This window comes from Oryzias latipes, chromosome 15 (genome assembly GCF_053564925.1).
Source record: "Oryzias latipes strain Hd-rR chromosome 15, Olatipes_Hd-rR_3.1".
In the NCBI taxonomy this organism is placed as follows: Eukaryota; Metazoa; Chordata; class Actinopteri; order Beloniformes; family Adrianichthyidae; genus Oryzias; species Oryzias latipes.
In genome coordinates this window covers 31309696-31325268 of record NC_136251.1, presented here as the reverse complement: position 1 = coordinate 31325268, position 15573 = coordinate 31309696, and the positions used below count along the sequence as shown (strand labels likewise).

Below are 15573 nucleotides of genomic sequence, written 5' to 3'. Positions count from 1 at the left end.
GTCCTTTTTTTTGACAGCAACACTAGATAGCGTGAAAGAAAGGCTTAAAAAAACAAGGACATCAATGATGCAGACTGAGTCCGTTTCATTTCAGGAGAGGAAACTTTCTGGATTATGAAGCCTTAAAAATGTCATAAGTTAAGAACAAAGCTGGGTAAACACGCAGATGCAACAGAAAAAAAGAGTATATTTACAGAGTTGATGTTTATTTTAGTTTAAACTTTGGATTGGCACACAATGGGTTCATCCAAACATAAGCTGATGAGAAAACCTTGATTTTCTTTTGTAGCTAAAGAATAAAGATGACAGCAAAATGTCCTTTCAGGTACAAATGATTTTTTAAAACCGGATATGCGTTTGGTTTTATGACACAGCACATCTTTCCTCTGAACGTCCACATCTTTTCCTGCTTTTTCTTCTCTCAGAGTTTGTTCAATGCGAGGCTTGTTTACCAAAAGCTAAATCTGCCATTCTGTGGACTCTATTATTAATCCAGGAACAGCCGTTTGTCAAACTCTACATATGAGACGCTTGTCTTTTTAAAAAAAAAGCAATGCTGATAAAATGTAGTCCAGGGGTCTGCAACACTTAAAGAGCCATTCGGGTGGATTTCTCACCCACCACGACCCAGAAGAAGCCACAAAGTCTGACTTCACCCTTTAGGAAAAAAAGAGACCGTAAGTGAACTGATGTTATTGTTACTATTATGATACATATCAATGAATTCTATTGGTATAAATGAAACATAAAGAGAATCCAGCCTTTATTGAAATATAATAACTAGTTTATAACTTTTGTCTGAGGTTCAAGACTTCCCTTCAAAACAAATGTAGCAAAGGAAGTGGGGTTCTGTCAGCAGGGATTTAAACAAATAGTTGATTTTACTATTGTTCTCATCAAAAATGTGTCAATCTAACCAACAAAATGAACTCAGAGCCAATTAAGTGACCCCACCACTTGTTCTAGAGCCATAAGGAGCACTTAAAATCCTTAAATGTGTTCCAAAATAGATAATCTGCTTTATAATCTGGTGTGCCGTAATTCTGATTGACCTCCAGTCTTTCTGTTGTAAACGGTAAACGTTTTACTCTAAAGTCAGATTTTTGAACTGGCTTTAAATGTTATATTTTTCTTTGAAGAGGCGTAGGAGAGCCCCACGTGGCCGCGGACCCCTGCTGCAGAGCTTTTGCGTCACGGTCTCAGCAGGAAAGTCGTGAAGCTCTTCAGTGGATCCACACTTCAGAGATCACTGGTGGGAGACGAGCTGTTGAAAAGCACGACGGGTTTGGCGTTTTTGCCGTCGTGGTTGTGACCGGGACACAGCGCCAGGTGAAGGCGATCTGAGAAGGTTCCTGCACAGAAGGAGAAAAGAGGCGTCATTCTGTCCACTTCCACAAACGTCACCAACCCCGCGGGGAAGCTGCACAGCACGCCGATCCGACAGAAGGCCGTTGTGAACGGCAGCTGATGAGGGACCCCTCCGTGCCAGGCTGTGTACTCCCCATCAAAGAACTCCACACACCAGGACTCGGGCCCCCGGCCCAGCCAGCAGTCCTCCGATGCACCTTTGCGAAGAATGGAGGGGTAGGTGACTCCAAGCTCCCAGTAGGTTTTCCCAGTCACATCGATCTCCCAGTAATGGCGGCCAAAGCTGAAGCTTTGCAGACTGATGACATTCAGCGTGGCGTCGAAGCGCTCGGGAACATCAGGGAGCGGCTGCCAGGCGTCGGTGTAGGCCACACTGTCCCTCCGGGGGGAGACCATCAGTTTTGGGTGAGCCGTCTCCGGATCCAGATGTACCTCACTGGAATCTGGAGATGAAAGTTGAATCACTTTGGGGTCAAGAGGTCAAGGCCTTGGTGCCAGGGAGATGAGTCAAACTGACAGCTCTTCAGCAGCTTCCTGATCAGAGGAGTCTGTGAGCAGACGAGCAGCAGCATGTTGCTGGCGAGACTGAGGATCTGCTCGGCTTTAGCTTCGTCCAGGCTCACGCTGCTCGTGTCCGACTGCTCCAGAACATCCACCACTCTGCAAAGGACAGGTTTTGAAAAAAGCTCCGTCATGAACCGCTGGATGACGAAGCATATTCTCCATACCTGTCCACGTCTAGCTGCTCAGGGTACGAATAGAAGGCCTGAAGAACAGCATGCAGGAGTGTCAGCGTGGTGAGACATGATGGATTTATGTGCTAACTTTGGTTTAGTACCGCAGAATCCGGCTCCCTGTTGATCTGGTCCAGAGCCAGGCTGAACCGGGCCAAGTCCTGCTCCAACTCCTGAATGAGAGCGCAGTTCCTCTCCATGACTCCATCCAAGGCAGAGACGGCGGCGCGCTCCTCCATCTCCAGGTGGGACAAAGTGATCCTCAGATCCTCCTGCAGGGACGTCTGGATCTCCTGGTACTTCCGGACCACGCTCTCCCTGATCGCAGAGGACTTTTTCTGATCCAAGCACAAACACGAGCATGTCAGCGGACGGGTTGGCTTTCGTCAGGGTCGATCCCACGCCGCTCTGCTTCAGAGGGAAACACGGCACACAACTCACTTTGATGTCCGCCTGCCGAGCTGCCAGCTTCTTCAGTCTCTGCTTGACGGCATCTCGTTGCTTCTTTAGACACTCCTGGTGTTTTGCTAATGTCTCCTAATGGAAAAGTTTCATACTCAGTAGAATAAACCTCATCTGCACAAGTCCACAAATGTTTGCAGCGATGAGAAGCGATCTTCTAAGAATTACATTCTTTCATCAAGTTGATATGAAGACATTTTATAAAAGGATAAGGAAATAAATGGTTTCTAAACGTATAGGACTTTATAGTTTTTTCTTTTTTCCAGTTTTTTCCAGTGAATCAAAACATGTTTTAAGTGATTTCAAACCTAAAATCCAGGTGCAACATAAGTTGAAAATGACGAGGATCTTAAATGAAAAGAGATCACACATTTGGGAGTTTATGAGTCAGATTTTCTATTCTGTTGAGATTCAAAACCTACATTTTATCTAGAAACAACATTTTTTCATAATCAAGGTCATTGAATGAAAATAAGAGAACAGAACTTTTCAATAGAAAATATTTTTTTACACTAACAAGATTTTAACCTTCTATTTATTAAAAAAAATCCTTTTTTGATCTTCCTATAAGTCTATCTTTTTTTAGCCAATTAAATATGAAATAAACTGCATTTATCTTTCATACTTGGAAGGAGAGACGTGTTCAGGCAGAGACGTTGTGTGTTAAACCCCCACATTTATTCATTGACGCATGAATAGTCACTGCTCATCAACTCAGGACCTTTTCAAGCTAATTGTTGTGGAAAATCTTGAACACAACTTCTATTTAAATGTGGACAAAAGAGCTGATGACGTGTAGTTCTGGAGAGAGACTGACATTTATGTGAAAAAGAAAGAAAAAGTCTGAAATTCTGTGGATTCCTTATAAGATTTTTCAAAACACCCGAGCTTTTCTGTTTGGACATTTATGCCCCTTTATTCAAGTAGTCAATTATTTTTAGATTCAAATTTATTTGATCTATTTCTTTGCTTCGTTTATTCTTAACAGGAAGGTAAAATGGTGATTTTTTTTTTAATGGACTAGGAATGTTTTATTCTGTTTTGAAAATTAAAATAAAGATTTCTTCAAGAAAATGAAACGATCAATTTCGAGTTGAGCTTTGATTCTACAGTATTTCAGCAAAACGCTGCTGTTCTCCACATTTAGACTCAGCCAAACACAAATATAAGTTTGTTTGTCTAAATTTTATCTTTTTTTGGTGAAAAACAATCGGTAAACAACCACAAACCAAGCTAAACGATGAAAGAAACAATAAAGATTATGATGGTTCTCGGTGTGTTTGGACATTTTCTACCCCACCGGTGTCCCGGCGTGCGCCGCTCAACCCGTTTGCCTCCACGTTCCTTCTTACCACAACACAACTGGGAAGTTTAGCCATAAATGTTCAAAATTCCCAGCCTGTTTGTCATTCTATATCATTTCACATCCAGTAGGGTTTATATTTATACTGTTGGCTTTCTTATCAGCCTACTCTAATGTAAATTGTGTTTTAGTGTAATTTTAACAACATCTTTTATTTATTGCTCTGTGATTGGCGACCTCGGGTCCAGAGATGCTGATATTGTTTCACGTTGTGGTGAAATGACAGCAGAAACCCTCGATTCCTTTTCCTTTTCGGCCATCCTTCCTTCTTGCATGTTTGCATTCGAGTCCTTTTGTGAACAGAAACATTTCCGTTCACAAACAACCAGGCAGATTAACTGAACAGCAGCTTGGACCAAAGGTTAAAAAAAAGCGAGATTGTCCAGAAAAAATGGAACATTTTCATTCAACTTGGGAAATAAGGTAAAGGGATGCAGGGGATAGCAAACAAAAGAGCAAAGAATAATTCCTTCAGGGAGGATCAGACTTTGGTAGAACTGCAGGAAATGCTGCAAAGCTCTGCTGCTTGTGCTGTTTCTTTTTAGAGAACCCCAGATGACCCCCCTCCACTCATGTTGGCTTTGTTCAGAGGTCACATGAAAGAAAAGTGGCGGGAAACCTGGACATAGCAGAAGGTCATCATGATTCATGGTGATTTAAAGATTTATTGGCTTTCATTTCAATACAACAAATGGCAGTGTGGGGTTTATTTAAAAAACAATACTTTTAAATACAGTTCCTTAAACTGGGGCTTTTATCTGTCGGTCAGGCTGTGTCAGTTTGGATAAAATAGAATGAATGCAAAAGGGGAAAAGTTGAACTGTGTTCATGAAAGCCTGAGAAGAGAGAGGTTTTGGTAAGAAAAAAGGCGGGAAAGTGACGTGGTTTACCAGTGGCTGGATGCAGATTCAGTTACCTGACTGCATTCTCAGAGACTTTGCCTCTTTTTCTTTTTTTAATTCAAAGACTCACTGAGCCGATTCTTGCTAACTTTGGGCTAAACACACGCCAGCCCAAGCAAAGGAAAGCCGACGTGAGCTACAAGCGTCTGAAAAGGGCGGCACTAGGTCTGACAATAATTACAGGAACAAGAAAACCAGTGAGAAAGAAACACGGAAACAAAACAAAGCAAGAGGTCAAACAAAGCAAAAGAACTCTTCATCCATTCTCATTGTCATTTTTGAGCGTGGTAGAGATTCCAGTCGTTGCTCGTGGGACACGTCCAGGCTTTCAGCTCACGGCCTCAGGGAGCAGTAAGTTATATCAGGAGAAAACAACCAATAAAAGGGAAATAAAGCGGAGTCTGGGTTCCAGTTGCTGTGTGCGCTCTGACTGAATGGATGATGGGATGCATGCTGCTCTAACTCCTAGAAGAGCTTGGCCTTCTTTTTCATGTCGTTGCGTTTCCATAGAGGAAGCCTGTCAAACTCCTCCATCTCCATCCCAAAGAGGTCAAAGAACGTTTCAGGCGCTAAGTGGCGCTAGAATTGAGAACAAAAGGGGAGAGAAAAAACAAAGGGGTGGGGGGGTGGGGAGGGGGGTGGTTAGAGCCAAAGCTGTAAAAAAAAAAAAAAACAACAAAAAAAAAAAACCGGGTCCCTGCAAAAATGACAAGAAGCAATGAATACTGCACAGCTGCAGCTGTATTCGGGTGACATGCCGTTGAAATCGAGAAATGCAAGAAGGTCAGTTTGGAAGGCGATACCTCCAGTCTGGTTCTGTCCACATCCCTGGGCAGTTTAGCTCTCCCTCTACTGGTTATCATGAGCATTTCATAAGGATATACCTTCAAAAGGAGACATCTGTCAGTCAGCAGGTCAGAAGCACAGGCCAGAACACAAAAGCATCCGCTTTGGCTTATTTTGCTCATTCTGGCTGTGAGGTGGGAAACATCAGGTGAGACAGCAGGTATGTGACAGGAGGCTGACTGGGTTGTTTCTGTGGATTTTTGGGGGGAAATGCAGGTGTCATGGTGTTTTTGCCTCTGCATTGATTCATGCATCAGGAAGAACGCTAGGTGTGTTTTTGTAGAGCAAACTTCAAAATAAGAGTCCTCTCTATAGTGGTTCAAATGGGAATGAGTGTCCTGGAAATTTCAGGCGCTCTCCTTAACGATCCTACTCCAGAAATTGAATTTGTTTACAACATTTCTGTGACTTTCTGTGAAGCAACTCATATGCACAGCGTGGGGCTACGAGTTGTTTGGACGTTGGATCTTTTCTCTGTACGCGGCATTCAGGATCCACCCGCCTGGACTCCAAGCTTTGTGCAGATGAACATGGAGAAGCCTGCATGCTGAGCGCTAGCATGACTCTGCAGCTCCTTAAGCAGCATGCTGGATCAGAACAGTCTCCTCCTCCACATGTTTCTGCTACTCTGCTTCTGGCCTTCATGTTAATGAATCGGTGGAGAGATCTACAGTCATGTCAGTGGTGCATAGAGAAGAAGATACTTGCTTTTGGTTCCAACATATTAGGCATAGATACTCCCCTGTCCATCCTTGCAAGAACTGGACGGCCATCCCTTATGTGCTAAAGAATAAAACATACAACAATGTAATATAGTGGAAGGGGACTGCAGTTTATTGACATGAAAATGTCCACTGGTGAGAGCGGGTCAGTTTTTAGTGGATGGAGAAAGTTGATTCAATGTGTCTGAATTATAACCAAGTATGAGTGACTGGAAATGTGTTCTATGCAGCTGCCGGTTCTCCTTCTAACATGACTTTCTAAAGCTTGAGCCATCGCACACAGCACACGGTAAGACATAAGGCCATGGTCGTACACTGCCTTTAGAGCGCTACGTCATCCAGCTACCGGGCCTGGCGTGCTTCTTGTAACTAGAATGTTCACAGCAACACGTGCCCCGTGGTTGACGGCAAACGAAAAGCAATGACGCAGGCACGAAGCAGGGCTGGACGCTGTGCATTCAGGGCAACGTGTGCAACTCCTAAGCAAGCAGATATATATATACATATATATATATATATATGATGCAAGGTGAGGAAGCATGCTGTATGAAAAAGCAGATGAGAGACATACCTGAAACTCTGCAGGACAAAATGGGACAAAAAATGAGACTCACAGTTAATGGCTGTGCTGTCAAATCCCCTGTCAGGCTACAACAAAGCTGTCCCTACTGAGAGTCAAATACTTTAACAGTGTGTGTCTGATTATGAGCACAAAGCAAGCCCATCCTGAATAGGTTTGGTGAAGCCGTTTCTCTGTGGGGTCTAGTTAGAGCCTCACCTCTCCCTCCTCCAGACATGTCTCCATAGCTGTTGTACTGAGTGAAATCTGTGGACTGAGGCTGCAGAGACACAGAGAGAACCACGTCAGCCGCGGCCAAAAACACTCCTTTCAGATCTACTTCATGTCTTCAACTGCAGGGAAACTCGCTTTTCCAGTTTCCAAAGTCCAAAAACTTCCCTTCTAGATCAGTTAGGGTCGATCAGGTTCATTGAAGCTGCCAAAAAGATTTAGCCTGAAGCCACATTTTATGTCAAACTCTGGTTACGGACACACAACGTTTCCAAATCCTCACACTCTTTGTGTTGTAAATACCACAAAGAAAGGCTAAGAAGCTTTTGCAGTTTCTTCTGACACGAGTGCAACATTGGTCATAATAAAAGCAGATCCACACAGACGGAAGAAAAAACTCTCACAACTGAATCACAACTGAAATTCAGGTGAATCGTCCTAAAGCTGAGAAGGCCGGCTTCAGTTTTGAGCACTTTAGTGTCCCAAATCAGGGGAAACGCACTGCAAAAACACAAAATATCACAGAGTATTATGGTCTAGTTTCTAGTTTTAATATCTTTTTACACTTGATAGTTGACAATAGTAACTTTTAGGTGAGTTGTAAAACTCTGCTTTACTATGATAATAAACCTTGAATATCCTTTTTAGTCATTTGGTCCTAAAAACTGTATTTTGAGAGAAATCTCAAGTTTTTCTGGATCATCATTTCCATATATTTGAGACAACTTTATCTTGAAATGTATCGTTCCTGATTCTTGTTTAAATTAATCTAAAAATAAGGATAGCTGGACTTAAAATAAATTTTCTTGGCATATATTCCATATATATTCCTTGAGAAGGCATTCAGCTTTACAGTGAAAAACATTCATCGGATATGCCTTCTCATTTATACCCAAAAGAAACTTTGAAAGTGAAAAGAAAAAAGAAATTAAATAAATATGAGTATAATGTCAAGATTAAACGTCATCTTAAAAAGGCAGAACATCCCAACCTACTTTTAGAAATCTTAACTCTACTAGTTTAATTGGAAGATTTTTTTTTCACTTATCACAAAGGAAAAACATCTTCTTTTCTAAATTTTTACTTGTTTTGAGGACATTTTTTTCATTTTTGCATTGGGATGTTTTAGGTAGCAAAGGACATCAATTGAGAAGTTGTAAAAAAACTATTTTATTTATATTTTGTACTTACTCTCTACTAACATGGTACTTGCTGTGTATTTATGAGGTACTACTTGGTTTCAAGTAAAAGAGAGAAAATACGGCTGACTTTGTTTTACAGTCCAGTTGATGCCTACCAGAGGGGTAAATACCAAGTATTACTGATGTGAACATGCTCAGCATTTAATCCTACAAGTACCATTTAGTAGAGTGGAAGAAGGGTAGACTTTCGTCACAGTCCAGCTTGATTGTACTTAAAAGGTAGTCTCTTTGTACGTTTATTGGTACTTACCTTTTCAATGGTAAGTACTACGTAACACTCTATAACTGAACATGTAAAATTCACATACAATAATGGTACTTTCTGTGTAATTATGTGTACCACATACATACTACCTAAAACCCATCCTCTTACACATGGTGAGTACCATGAAACACATATAAACTTACTAAATACTTAAAGTAAATTCCAGGCCCTTCTTCTCAGAACTTCAAAGGTAGTTTCTGTTTACCTGCCATCTTGTAATAAATGGTAAATACTATGAAAAATACAATAAGCAAAGAAGTAAATTCAAGGTACTTAATTTGTACCATAAAAGACACATTAACACAACACGTAGTAAGTACTATGTAAAAGTCCAGTGTGTACAGTATAAATGCCCAGTGGGTACCACATAAGTATGTACCAAAAAGTACCACAAGCATTCACAGCAAGTACCATGTAAGTACTCAGTAAAAAGTACCATGTAAATAGCCTGTAAGGACTCAGCAGGTACAGAAAAGTACCGTCTTGTCAGTACGGCTACCAAACGTTCTCTATAAAATGTAAACATTTTAGTAGTAGTTGAGTTCTGACCCGATGAAGCCCGTTCCGTCCATAACCAGGCAAAGAGTTCGTCTTGGTTGGAGATGTAGGGTCTGAAAAACAAAACAAAAAAGCCCAGAATGTCGTTGGAACGCATGTGTGCAGAAATGGTATTTTTATCTTTATTCTCTAGGCTACAAACAAATGTACACAAAGAAGAACACAAATGCAGGAAGCAGAAATGGATCTGTGGTACATTGCTGACTTTGCAGCGGTGCAGCTGTATCACCTGCATCACAGTTGCTCTGTTTGGAGTCGCAGCGCTGTGCAGAAAGGCTCCGAGCGTGACGCTCTCTGATCTTCTGTTTCTCCATCTCCTCCTTGAGGATGAGCTTTCCCAGCCCCGACTGAATCTGCACGAATGCTGGCGGTCAGTCGTGTTTGTGCGATTCCTGTTTTAGCACATTCTCACTCTCCTGACCTTACTAAGATGTTCCTCCTGGAGCTGCTTTCTTTTCAGAGCCTCCTCCTCCTCGTCTTCTCTTGAGCGCCTCCTTCCCTCTGAGCCTACAGTGTCAAAAAGGGTGTGAAGAAGTCACAGAAAGACGCTCACGTCCCAGCGGGAGGCCATGCTTGGTGTGCATTTGAGACAGACAGGGATGGTTTGGCTGCACGTCACGAAAAAAAACAACACAGAAAATGGAGGACTGAACACAAATGGAGGACAAAGTGGAGGAGACAAACAGGAAGCTCTGAGCTCGAATGACACGACCGATTTCATCTCTCATGTCAGGATTTTGGAGGGGGTCAAAGACGAAGAGAGACAGATCAGTACAATGCAGGACAGACAGACAGACAGACAACAGTTTGAAGTCAGTCCCGGTTTTCTGTCCATCATTGTGACCGTGGTCATCGGTGACGCTCACCACTGGAGGAGGAGCATGTAAAATGATGCAACAGTGGCAAAAACAAAAACAAACGCTTGCTGAATGAATTGGAAATTAAAAGGTAAATTCTGCGGCACCAGAGGACCAGCGTCTGGTTTGGGTGAGTGCTGTACAACCAGGAGGCAGCAGTGCAAACATGCCCATCACGAGCCTACTGTACCTAAAAGAGTGAGAGAGCGGGGGCAACAGTCGGCCTCACTCCACCAGCTGTCATCCGGGGTGGGAGCATGGGCAGCAGGGAAGGTGGCGGATCGGATGATTTCGTCTGCAGACTTGCTTTGGTGGGCTACGGCAGCGGAATCTAGGTTGATAACCATGGCAACCGAGCTATCAGTGTCTGGGTTCATTCATAAAAGCTTCAAAACTGACGAAACGTTGGGTGCTAAAAAGAAACTCCCCATCCATCCCGTCTTGGCTGAATTAAGGAGGAGAACAAAAGTAAACACAGCAGCTTCAACGGAAACACAGTTCCTCGATGGACGAACTACCAGGGAGACAGAAAACCGCTGGAGAAAGACTTCAAACAGAAACATGGCGCTGGGAGTGATTATGGTTAGATGATCACACAGATTCAGGAGGATCACAAAGGCACCGACCTGTCAAATTACAGTATTCCAATGCACAAAGCTACTAAGAAAAACAACCCAACTGACCGCAGAGCGTCGAGTACGGTGGCCCTGAAGGGCAAATTACATCAACAAATCCCTCAACGCAAAAACATTTTTAATAATCACAGTTAAAAAACAAAACCAAACCAATATTACCTTTTAAAAGTCAGAACAAATTTCCAGAAGACCATAACGTAAATCCCAAAAATTAAATAAAAAAATTCACACAAAGAGAATGAAACAAAACAAAAGGAAATGTTTTGAAAACCAAACTCATTTCCGGAAATCAAAATAAAATGTCAAAAAATGAAACAAAATAAAGCCACATAGGCGCTATCCAACCCTCCCTCTTCCTACCCCTCAGTGCCTCACTGTCTGGCTGTTACCCTCCCCTTCTGTGTGAAAAAAGTTCACCTATGAGCGAGCTCAGGACAAACTCAGGACACAAAAACACCTTTTCAAAATGGCTTTTCTGTCTCCATAGCAACCCTTTTATGTTTTGGTCGCCTCGGGGTGAGAAACAGGTCTATCACTGCGTCCGAATTCCTTCCCTAATCACTATGTAGTGCCTTCCAAATTTTCTAGTGCTGTCCAAATCTACTGTTCCAAAATTTCAGAGCACTATAAATTTCCCAGAAGTCTCTGCATCGATGCTCACTAGATCAGCAAATATAGACCACAATGCATTGCGTCTGAACAATTTTTGCCAAAAAAATGTATTTAAATGTATTTTTTTATGTAAACCATCAATGTTTTTATCTTCAGAAGATAGTGGACTCATAAATAATTGTCCCAAAACGCTCATATTAATTTAAAATTCGACGACGTCATATTCGCCGTTAAAAAAAAAAAAAAGTAGTGAGCGTGGTGTCTGAAGTGCTTTTGAAATCCATGGCACTGCATACTACCACACTATATAGTTTTTAGCAGGTAGGGGTTAGGGCGGGGATTCAGACACAGGCAATGTCAATTACAGAAGAATAAGCAAAAGTAAATTTTGGGATTTCCTTGGCAACGGAGGTTTCTTTTTTTAGCCATGCCCACATTCCTAATACGGTCATATTTTCGTGTTCAGTTTGAGTCAACAGTAAATGTATCACCATATTCTGGTAAAAAAAAAAAAAATTAAAAAAAGCAACCATAAGGCCGTTCAGAATCTACACACTTTAAAACCAAAATTTTTCTGAACTAACTTCCAAATGTTCCTAACTTCCAGAAGTTAGGGAGCGAAAGGTTGGAATCCCTATAGGAGGAGTTTCCCTTTGGAAACGGCCCTAAAGGGATTTTTGAGGAAAATTCAAGATGGCTGCCTCTTCCTGAGGTCAGAGGTCAACCAACCTGTGGTTGTTGACTGAAGCAGGCGGCATGTGTGACATTTCGTGAAGATCGCTATAAGTTTTTTCTTTTTCCATATTGTGCGAAAATGTGAAAATCGACAAATTTCCCACCTTGGCACAATATGGCAACCGGTAAAAGGCAGGTATTATGGGATATCACTGATTAAATGATGACGTTTGTTCACCTTTTCAACAGAGGCTGTTTGGCACGGCGATATGTTCCGACATAAATATTCCTCTAGGCTCCTAGCCACGCCCACTGCAAAAGTGTGGTGACTGTTCATCACCTTTAACCACAGTTCGGGCCAAACTTCCTTCTGTTTCCCTCTTTTACCAACATCAGCATCCAATTGGCAGTTTATTTTGGGTTTCTGGGGTTTTATTTTGATTTCTAAAGAGAATGATCTATTTTATTCTTTGTTTTGCTTGTTTAATTGTCTTTAATATGTTTCTGCGTTGAGCGGCTTGTTCTTCAGAGCTCCTCCAATCGTGCTTTTAAAACGGAACCAACAGTTCTTTTCAAACGTCCACATGACTCAGATCAGAGAGTGAAAGTACCGTGTTGTCTGTAGATGGGGGGCTTTCTGTAGATGTTGCTGCCCTGATCTGAAACCAAGCAGAGACACACAACACGTGTAGTGAGTCGACAAACGTTTCCGTAGACAAATCCAAAGTCTGCTGTAGAGATGACAGCAAAGCAAAGGGCAGAACCGCCGCAGGTACAGGGTGCGCTCCAGCTCCTACCTGGGAGGTGGAAATGTTTGGGGGTCTGACAGAGAGGCGGAGTGATCGGACGGCTGTCGGGCCTGAGCGGGAGGGGGGAGCTCCGGCCACTCGGCGGGTCGAGGCCTCCAGGAGAACCAGAAACAGAACATCAGCAGAAACACTAAAGGGAACCGCAGGTCCAGGAGATGCGGACCCACTCCAGGGGTTATATGAGGTCATGAGCTGATGGGTGATGAGGAGTTAAAGATGGGACTTGGGGAAATTTCTCCCAGCATGCAACACAACAGTTGCACCGCTTTTCCTTCCCTGTTAAGGTACAGGACTCGTATTTAGACGAGAAAAGCCGAATAGTCTCAGAGGTTCATGGGAAACCCGCCGACAGCTCCTCTGAGACGCTGCCGAGCGACGGTCAGGAAGCTGCTGCCGGACGGCGGGTGGTGATGAGGAGTGGTCCGAAATGAGAAGCGGCACATGAACAACGGGCGGCGTCTCCACGGTCATGGAGTCTGCCTTACCTTGGCTATGAGGGAGGAAGTGGTGTCTGAAAGGGGAGGTGGGCCGGGAGTCACTATTTTTGGAGCCCACACTGTTACTGCAAAGGGAGGAGCAGAGCTTCTGCATGCCTGTCAGAGCCTCTGTAAGGAGGGTGGGATGGGGGGCCAGACCCCCCAGGACCAGGCAACAGAGGTGGACAGGATGGGTCGCAGACAGGGGGGAAGACGGCAAAAAAAGGGGAGATACAGGAGTTGATAAAAACAGGTAGAAAAGACTGAACGTGAGAGCTGAGAGAGATGAAGAAACAGTGAAGACGATTCAACGTTAAAGGAAACTTTGAACGGAAATTAACCAAAAATATGCAATAAAATACTAAATCAACTTTGCGGTTTCTGCAACAGTGAAATCAAAGCAAACTTAAAGTTAATTTTTTTTAAACATTTCATTCCAAGAGCTCACCTGGTCGATGGAAATGCTGCGGCGACCGCGACAGGGTGGGGGTGTAACCATGGCGATTATAAACCGGAGAGCCGATGGATCCCTGACTGGTGGATCTCTGGAGGATACGTTCCCTCCTGTCGTAACAGACCTGACGCACAAACACACACAGAGTTCTGTCCTGCAGCCGAAACTAAAAGTTTCCCAATTATTATGGGATGGCCACACGACCCACTGCTTGGCGGCCAATTTGTGGCAAAGTGGGATATTTGGCGATTTTCACATTTTTCTGGAAACACGAATCTTCAGGAAATTTCACACATGTGCCACCAGGATAAATCCACAACTACAACAAACGTTTCATTGACCTTTGACCTCAGGAAGAGGTTGCCATCTTGAACCCCCCCCCCCCCCCCCCCCCCCCATAGAAAAAACCTTTTAGTGCCAGTAAATCTTTCTAGGGATTTCGATCTATCTCGTCCTGACTCCTCGAGCATCATTGGGACGCTTCCTGGAAATCACGGCATTAACGTGGCGAGCTCGCAAAAGTGGCAGTCCTCTTTTACTGTGAATATTCAACCCATTCATCGTGACCCTATTAGGAAAGTGGGCGTGGTCACGAAAAAAACCTCTGTTGCCAAGGACATCCAAAAGGTTACTTTTGCCTATTTTTCTGCTCGTCCACCCCAGGCGGCCCAAACATAAAGTGGTTGTTATGGAGATATCGATCAACAGAAAATCCGCTGTTTTGAAAAAAAAAGTGTAGTTTTTTTTCATGAATTTGACGTGTGCAGCTCTGACCAGGCTGGCAGGGGTGTATGGGGGGAGTGTGGGGTGTGTAGCAGCTGCTCAGCCGGTGACGGCGGGCAAAAAAGGGGCTAATGGCGAGGTGGCGAGGGCAGGTTGAGTCAGTGGGCTATACATCGCCGCTCGTGGCTTAATTTGTCTCTTGGTGAACAAGGGGGGGTCTCTATAATTGTATTTATTTGATCTAGTTTGCTCAATTTAATAATTTTATTTTTTTGGCTTTTGTCAATTGCTGCACCCCAAAATGAACAACCATACAGAAACTGTCAAAACAACATTGAAAGCCCAGGAAAAAGGAATTTTTGACTCTGTGGGGGTAAATGAAGATGTATGTTTGGATTATTTTCATATTTCATTGATTCCTGTGGTCTTATAGTGGCCCCTCCTACCAGGCGGCGCATAAACCAAACTTAATTGGATGAAGTAACTTGAAAGGTCTGAGTGCTCACCTCTCCGGATGGGGTCGGAGACATGATTCTTGAAGACTTGGAAAAGAAAAAAAAAAACACCGCAATGAGAAAATTCTTCTTTGAGAAAAAGCCTGATGTGAATCAGGATCAGGAGGCTTCTTACTTTGTCATCAGGCATGGGGGAGCGTTCCCTCCTGGCAGTGTGGAGCTGTTGAAGACATCAGCAGATTTACCTGAGCGGTCTACACTGAGCGCTCAAATGTGACAGAGACAAAAGTGTAGCTTTACCTCCCCCACACTCTCCAGCCTCTCCCCTCTTTCATCCAGGGAGGTGGTGTACATGGGTTCATAGGTAATAAGGTCGGGGCGCTCAATGTCATAAATCGCTTTGACTTTAGGAATGGCAGCTAGGTCTCTGTAATCAAGGATCTCATTGTCTACTTTTGCCTTCGGAGACAAAAACACACAACGGTGGATCAGTACACTAATGCAGAAGACGGGTGGGGGTCATTTCCAGTGGTTTCCGTGACATTTCTTACATAAATGGTGTGACCCGGTGAACCCGGTATGCTTGAACCCGGTCTGGAGCAAATACTCTCGGACGAAGACCTCGTGGGCTGTGAGGAAACACAAAACAAACATTCACCACCCCC

At 43.4% G+C, this 15573-nt stretch overlaps 2 protein-coding genes across 51 annotated transcripts in view; both read right to left on the bottom strand.

Annotated features, from left to right (window-relative positions):
• Positions 1-186: 186 nt before the first annotated feature.
• On the bottom strand, positions 187-4567 carry LOC101172603 (putative E3 ubiquitin-protein ligase TRIML1). The gene is made up of 6 exons (XM_078932410.1): positions 4547-4567; positions 2544-2639; positions 2207-2482; positions 2097-2134; positions 1886-2028; positions 187-1811 (listed from the first exon to the last, which is right to left on the bottom strand). The coding sequence occupies exons 1-6, from the start codon at positions 4565-4567 to the stop codon at positions 1240-1242; spliced, it is 1146 nt and encodes a 381-aa protein (XP_078788536.1). The 3' UTR covers positions 187-1239.
• Positions 4568-4572: 5 nt separating this feature from the next.
• Positions 4573-15573, bottom strand: part of ablim1a (actin binding LIM protein 1a) — a 40313-nt gene continuing 29312 nt past the window's right edge. For 8 of the 50 annotated variants that reach the window (XM_078931587.1, XM_023963012.2, XM_023963006.2 and 5 more), the window contains 14 exons: positions 15460-15537; positions 15209-15367; positions 15084-15128; positions 14960-14995; positions 13725-13854; positions 13286-13405; positions 12789-12893; positions 12603-12650; positions 10260-10400; positions 9634-9719; positions 9442-9565; positions 9204-9265; positions 7176-7236; positions 6487-6976 (listed from right to left, as the gene is read on the bottom strand). In XM_078931587.1, the coding sequence (XP_078787713.1) occupies positions 6732-6976; positions 7176-7236; positions 9204-9265; positions 9442-9565; positions 9634-9719; positions 10260-10400; positions 12603-12650; positions 12789-12893; positions 13286-13405; positions 13725-13854; positions 14960-14995; positions 15084-15128; positions 15209-15367; positions 15460-15537 (1440 nt within the window). In that variant the 3' untranslated portion in view covers positions 6487-6731. Of the gene's footprint in view, positions 5409-5632; positions 5714-5902; positions 6459-6486; positions 7237-9203; positions 9266-9441; positions 9566-9633; positions 9720-10259; positions 10401-12602; positions 12651-12788; positions 12894-13285; positions 13406-13724; positions 13855-14959; positions 14996-15083; positions 15129-15208; positions 15368-15459; positions 15538-15573 lie in introns of those variants that run through there. The other 42 variants (XR_013647721.1, XR_013647722.1, XR_013647726.1 and 39 more) reach the window with 22 other exon arrangements.

Excerpts from the sequence above, each read along its gene's own strand:
- LOC101172603 (XM_078932410.1), bottom strand. The coding sequence starts at position 4,567 with ATGACCTTCTGCTATGTCCAG. Across the intron at positions 2,640-4,546 it reads TGACCTTCTGCTATGTCCAG|GAGACATTAGCAAAACACCA; the intron begins GTTTCCCGCCAC and ends CTTTTCCATTAG. Across the intron at positions 2,135-2,206 it reads ACAGGGAGCCGGATTCTGCG|GCCTTCTATTCGTACCCTGA; the intron begins GTACTAAACCAA and ends GCTGTTCTTCAG.